This window comes from Geospiza fortis, unplaced genomic scaffold (genome assembly GCF_000277835.1).
Source record: "Geospiza fortis unplaced genomic scaffold, GeoFor_1.0 scaffold290, whole genome shotgun sequence".
In the NCBI taxonomy this organism is placed as follows: Eukaryota; Metazoa; Chordata; class Aves; order Passeriformes; family Thraupidae; genus Geospiza; species Geospiza fortis.
In genome coordinates, this window is record NW_005054678.1 from 137,051 (window position 1) to 143,877 (window position 6,827).

A 6,827-nucleotide genomic window follows, 5' to 3' on the forward strand; every position below is an offset into this window, starting at 1 on the left:
CTCCAGCCTCTGTGCCCAGCCCTTGGCAGCCCTGGCTGCTGAGCCCAGCTTTGGCCTGGGCTGAGTTTGGCTGTGGCCCAGCTCCATCCTCCTGCGGCGCTCAGGGCCTGTTCCCGGCCATGGCCAGCCCTGGCCGGCCTCTCTGCTGGCCCAGAGGCCGGCAGAGCCCGGGGCAGGGCTGTCTGTGCAGCCCCACAGGTGCCACGGGCTCTGCAGGAGCTGGCAGAGACTGCCCAGCAGGGAGGCCATGGGGCACAGAGCCCCAAGGCTGCTGTGGGCACCACGGCACAGGGGCCGATCCCAGCCGCAATGCTCCTGGCCTGGGCTGGGCCTGCACAGGGGCTCTGGGGTCATGGGAAGGGAGCAGCACTGCAATGTCACAGGACAGGTTACAAACAGGAGCCGTGAAGACACTGGGTAACAGCAAGGCCAGCAACAGACAGGGAATTTCTCTGCATTGTTTGTGCTGTTCAGGACTGCTTCAGAATAGGGAGGGGGATTTAATACCAGCAAACACTGATACTGATGTTGAGGGATAAAATGGCATCTTTGCCTGAGTCTTTGCTGGAAAGGTCTCTCAGATCTCTGCATTCAGTGAAGGGCTTCAAAGAGGAGGAAAGCAAGTATTGTCAGGAACCTCACTGAGGGGGGAAGGGGTTAAAAGCAGATGTGGCAAGGAAGAAAAAAAATAAGAAAAAGTAGTATTTTCACTCAAAGATGACCTTGCAGCTGAAAGATGCTAATATTCGGTGGGAGAAATTTCACATATTGTGATTGCTTTGGGTTGTTTTCTGTCTGCTTTGAGAAGTGGAATTTCTGCAGAAGACAACAGGATGTTGTAAAAAAGTCCTACAATGCATTTTTCGCAGGCCTTAGGCCTCCTGGTGAGAGGCAAGAGAGATAAGAACCTGGGAGATTGCAAAAGCAAGGCCTTGTGAAGGAATGTGCCTTTGATGGGCCCTGTGGTATGCTATGGCAGGGGAACAGGCTTGGCATGTGTTTTTTTTTGCCCCTGTTAAGATGGAATAAGCTTAGGACTGTATATGTCCCCTTTTCCTAGCATGGCAATAGAATAAATCTACTCTTTACACTTCAGCTGTGGATTTTGGCTGTCTTGGTTACCTGCATATATTCAGTTCACACACTCATGAAATTCATGAGAGAAGGATAAATGCCAGTATCAGCCCCTGCAGTGGCTCCGGCTGGAGCTGCCTGGCTGGGAGCTCCCTGTGGGAAAGGACTTGGTGGACTGGGAGCTGGAGGCAGCCATGTGCCCCGGCAGCAAGGAAGGCCAGGAGCACCCTGGACTGTGAGGCCAGGAGATTAAAGATATGGATTATCCAGATTATTGTGCCTTGGTTTTGGTTCCTCAACACAGGAAAGATGTCTGTAAACCTGAGCAGGTTTAGTGAAGGACCTCCAAGGTGAGGCTGGAGCACCTTGCCTGTTAGGAGGCTGTGGAAGCTGGACTTGGATTAGATCCAGCCACACCTACATTCCCTTCTGAGAAGTTTAGAAAGCCAGGGGGTCCTGGGTAGGTTTGGGGGTGTTGGGGGTCCTTTCTGTATATCTCAAAAGAAGCTTCTCTAATGAACTTTGTTTGAAGCTCCCACTCTGCCCACAATGAGGGGAGCACTGCAGGATGGCACTGGGTCACTGGGGAGCAGTGATGAACACTGTGAGCAGTGGGAGGAAGCACTGGGAGCACCTGGAACTCTGTCATATCCCCTGGTTGCCTCAGTTCAGCTTCCTACTTTGTATGAGGGCTGTGCGGATCCCTGTGGTTTTAGGGTATGCCTACAAGCAGCAAGGGTTTGATTGACAGCTGGCATTTATTGGGGAGAGGAAAATGGAGTGGGGGGTGCTGAGGGAGCTGGGGGGTAGATGCTGGAGATCTCCAGGTGTGGAGTTGCTGGGGTTGTCCAAGTGCAGGATGCTGGGTGACAAGCGTGTTGGGGATGGCCACATAAGGGATGCTGGGTGTACTGGATGTTCAGATGCTGGTGGTTCTGTCTGTTGAGGGTGCCCAGGTGCAGGGTGCTGGGAGTGCTGGTGATGCTGAGCGGGTGCAGCTCCTGTGCTCAGATGGAGATGCTGTTCTCCGTCTCCAGTGGGTTCAGGTAGTTGTATCTCAGCTCAGCCAGGTGGTTCCTCTCCTCAATCCGGTCCCGGATCTCCTCCAGCTGCCCTTGGAACGCCCGGATGAGCCGCCGGGGTTCCGCCTCCGTGAACCACTCCTCTGGGTACTGTCCCAGGAGCCTCTGGAGGGAGACAGCAACATGGACCCTTCAGCTTCAACCTCTTGGTGCTATTCAGGGGTTCTCCAGCACCCTGGTAGGTGTGGAGCAATGGTGGCTGTCCCCCAGGCTTGGTGACACCAAAGGTGGTGACATCCACCCTTGTGGGCACCTCTTGCAGTTCCCCAGGCCCACAGAGCTGTTTGGGGGGGCACATGGGGACTGTGGGGCCAGACTCACCCTGTCCTTGAGTTGGGAGCTGAGGAGAATGAGGGCAACCAGGATGTTAGCAGTGGTGGCCACCTCAGGAATGGTGTCGAGGAAGTGCTGGAGGAAGGCCCGGCCCTTCTCGCTGGGTGGTGGGTGGCGCATGGAGGATGGGGCGTTGGGGACGAAGGCCCCCAGATCATACTGCAGGGGGAAAGATTACTGCAGAGAACATCCCCCCAAAACAGCAATGGGATGGGTGGGGACATCCTCCCAAAACAGCGAGGGGACAGGTGGGAACATTCTTTGGCCCAGAGAGGGGGCAGATGGGAACATCTCAGCATGGCAAGGGAGATGGATGGGGACATCTCCAGTATGAAGAGGGGATGGATGGGGACATTCTTCTGGCATGGGGACCCATCGGATGGGGACATAGGGTGAGGACATCCTTCCAACATGGAGATAGGATGGATGAGGACATCCTTCTGGCATGTAGAGAGGTGTGACATAGACATTGGTTCAGGATGGGGACATCTTTCCTGCACACAGAGGAGTGGGAGGGGGACATGTCCCCAGCATGGCTCAAGGACAACTGAGGATATCCTTTGGGGCCCTGCCCATGTCCCACCTGCCCATTGTTGACAGCCGCGTGCTGCGCAGAGCAGGTGAACATCACCATGGTAAGGAACTTGATGAGCTCCATCACTGTCTGCAGCGACGAGGGAATACCTGGGTGGGGATGGGACAGCCAAGAGCCTCAGGGACATGCCTGTTCCCTGCCTCCCCTGGGGACATCCTGGGGCAGCCACAGGTGTGCTACCTGAGGAGGTCCTGCCCAAGAAACCATTGGTGAAAATGTCCATCACCCAGGCCTGCAGCTCGGTGTCCCCGCTCACCGCTGCATCCCCATCATAGTAGAATGTCACAATGCCGGTGACAAAGCTGCCGTAGGGACGAGGTGATTGTGAGATCCTGGGGCATGCCAGGACCACCCTCCACCCCCTGAAACCAGTCTCACCTCTCAATGGCTTCCCAGAGGCTCATCCCATCGTCTCGGTAGTGGTAGTTGGGGACATGGGACATGCCACGGTGGCGGATGTCATCGGGGAGGCACAGGGATGTGTAGGTCACCTGCTCCAGGCCTCGCTGCACCACCAGCAGCAGCCCCTCATAGGTCACTCCGGAACCCTGGGAGGAAGGCCACCCATGGTTGGGGAGGGCAGAAGGTGCCAGGTTTCAGTGTCGCCCAGTGCTCCCGATATACCCCAGTACTCCATACTGGTCCTAGGTTACAAGTACTCCAAGTACACACCCAGTGCCCCTGGTACTCCCATATACCCCAGTGCTCTCCAGTGTCCTCCACACCATGTTCTCTAATGTCTCCCAGGTCTCTCATGCTTCCCAGTGCCCCCTATTGCCCCCAGTACACTGCAGTGTTCCCCAGCAATTTCAGCACCCCAGTACTACCCAGTGTTTCCAGTAGACTCCAAGGTTCCCAGGAGACCCCAGTGCCCCCAGTAGAATCCAGTACCTCCAGGAGACCCCAGCACTGCCAAGACTCCAGTGCTCTCCAGTGTCCCAGTGGACTTCAGTAGACCCCTAGTGTCCCCAGTACACCCCTGTGCCTCCCAATACCCCAGAGCATTCAGTGCCCCAGCAGAGCTCAGTGGCCTCAGTCCCCAGGGCTCACCTTGTCAATGAGGCCACCCTGGTTTATGAGGACACTGCGGGCCAAGGTGTTGATGTGCAGTGTGAAGTGGAAGTGGGGAATGAGGAGCTGAGGGAGGAATAAACACCTGGCAGGTGACCACGGACCCCTTCATGGAGCTGGGGGGCTGTCAGGTGGGGCATAACTGCCCTCAGATTTGGGGACGGGGAGCAGCAGGTGGCCCTAAGGGGGCACCTTACCTTGAAGAGGGGGTGACAGGTGGGCAGGTGGCGCAGTGTGGCGATGGCAAAGACCTCCCCAAACAGGTGGGTCCTCAGCAGGTGGGTGAGGAGCTGGTGGCTGTAGAAGTCGGCGTTGCGCACCCAGGTCTTGGCCAACAGCCAGTCCCACTCATCATCACTCGGCAGGAAGATGGGGCTGCGGGGTCCTGGTGTTTGGCTGAGCTGTGGGAGACCACACGGTGGTATAGAACCATTGCCACCCTCCTGATAGCAGGATTTAGAGTGGGACACCCCTACCTGGATGGCGATGGGGCGCAGGAGCCCATCAGTGCCTTGGTGAAGCAGGCAGAGTGGGGCCGCTACATACTGCTGGCGCCCATAAATGGTGTCGGTTGGGATGTTCTCCAGCACCTTGTAGTCCACAATGAAAATCCGACCTTCTTGTAGCTCCTTGCCCAGGTCAGTGCCACCTCCCAGTGAGCCAGCAACCATCTCTGGTGTCACTGGGAATTTGAGTGGCAGTGTGGTGCAGCGATGGATGATGATGGGGTTGTTGCCATTGAGGAACTGGGAACCGAAGAAGTCATCTTCTTGCCAGTGCTTGGCCACATACTCAGGGACTAAGGCAATGGTCAGACATCAGCACCCACTTACCCACCCTCCAGGCACCTTGAGTAAAACAGGAGGAAGGGCAGGGGACAGCACAAAAGGCACTCACCGATGTCCCTGCCCTGTGTCCGGGAGAAGATGGTGCGCATCTCATCCAGGCTGTTCCAAGAGCTGTGTCTCAGTAGGAACCCTGAGAGAAAGTGGGAGGCCCCTCTACAGGCCAGAGGGGGGACCTCAGCACACTTCTTGCCTTCTCTGGCCCCTTTCCCTGCCATTACCCAAGTCCTCCATGGCCTCAGGGCACTGCTTACTGGAAGATGAGGAAACCAGTGAAGTTGTTGGCCCTGATGCGGGAGAACTGGATGTTGGAGTCCAGCTCGAAGATGGAGTCCACATTGAGGCAACGGGGCCAGCCCTGGGCGAAGTTCTTCCACCTAAGCGGGGGGGAAAAAGGGAGCAGACATTAGCATCACTGGTGACCAACCCACCTGGCCAAAGCAGGCCTTGTCCCCATATCCCTGCTGTCACCGGTAAGCCTCCTGCCGTGCTGCCAGCTCCCGATGACGATGTTCCTTGAGGATCTGCAGCTTGTCATCCACCATCTTCTTCCCTAGAAAGAAAGGGGATGTCAAAAGTCGGACCTCTGGCCATCAGAAGAGGATGGGGACAGGGTGGGTTCTACCTGAGCCCTCTCGCACTTCCACTGTGGTGACTCCCTCCAGCCACTGGTAGCAGGGGAAACGATACAGGGTGCCATTGGGGGCTGTCACCCGGACGTCCTTGCAGAACCAGGCATCCTCCAGGAAGAGCCGCCACTTATGCAGGCGGATGAGGACAATGGGGCCCAAGTCCTGCCCACAGTGCACAGACAGGCTCTTCTCCTGGAGAGGAGGAAATGGCTTCTGGGGGAATGGGCAGATCCTCTGTGGTGGCACCAGGGACACCAGCAGAGAAGCGGCTCAAAGCATCCCCACTTGCTTCCATTGCCTCCAGGATCCTTATCCTCCATCATCCCCTCAAAGTCCTTTTCCTCCATCCTCCCAGAACACCATTCCTCCAATCCCCCCAGGACCACTACCCACCATCCTCCCCAGATTTTTTTCCTCCAGACCCTGGAAACTCTTTCCTCCATCTCCCTCAAATCCCTTCTCACCATCCCCTTGTACCCCCAGGACAGTCCATGCAGCCCCTCATGTCCCCAGGACAGCTCTACCACCCCTTGTGCCTTTTGTCCCTATCCCCATGCCCACCTTCCCTGGCAGGGACAAGAAGGAGACGGTGGTCTGGCGGCTCTCGCCATAGCTGCCCACCAGGGTGATGGAGATGGAGTTGCTGGTCCCAGCTTCCACCATGTCACCTGTTGCCACTGTCACCTTGTAGGTGGCCATGACAAGCTGCAGTGATGTCCTGGAGATGCTGTCAGAAAAAAGTGAGGGGCTGTGGGGTGCAAGCCTGCTGTTTTGGGTGATTTGGGTGTTGCAACCCCCATGGCCGTTGTGTGAGCGGGTGACGGGTCCTTCCTCCTCAGGGAGGTGTTATCAGACCACTGCTACTGTCCAGCATTGAGAACATCTAATCTCAACTGATGTGGCCATGGGGACATTACCCAAGTGATAGCCCCAGGGGTGGCTGTGGGGACATTACCCAAGAAATGGTCCTGAGTATGGCTGCAGGGACATTACCCAAGCGATGGCCCTGTGGGTAGCTGTGGGGACATTACCCAAGTGATGGCCCCGGGGGTGACCATGGGCACATTACTCAAGAAACGGTCCCATGTTCCTGGCTATGGCAATGGCCCAAGGGTGTCAGGATCCAGGACATCCCTCTGGCTGTCCTGAGCAGCCAAGACCCGTGCCAGGGGTCTCAGAGACCCTGGCACAGAGC

General features: G+C 56.8%; 1 protein-coding gene across 1 annotated transcript; it reads right to left on the reverse strand.

Annotated features, from left to right (window-relative positions):
* Positions 1-2,081: 2,081 nt before the first annotated feature.
* LOC102043765 (hydroperoxide isomerase ALOXE3) lies at positions 2,082-6,331 on the reverse strand. The gene is made up of 13 exons (XM_014311172.1): positions 6,194-6,331; positions 5,626-5,824; positions 5,472-5,553; positions 5,255-5,377; positions 5,053-5,156; positions 4,632-4,954; positions 4,353-4,556; positions 4,135-4,221; positions 3,463-3,632; positions 3,265-3,386; positions 3,073-3,173; positions 2,478-2,648; positions 2,082-2,261 (listed from the first exon to the last, which is right to left on the reverse strand). The coding sequence occupies exons 1-13, from the start codon at positions 6,329-6,331 to the stop codon at positions 2,082-2,084; spliced, it is 2,004 nt and encodes a 667-aa protein (XP_014166647.1).
* Positions 6,332-6,827: the final 496 nt, after the last annotated feature.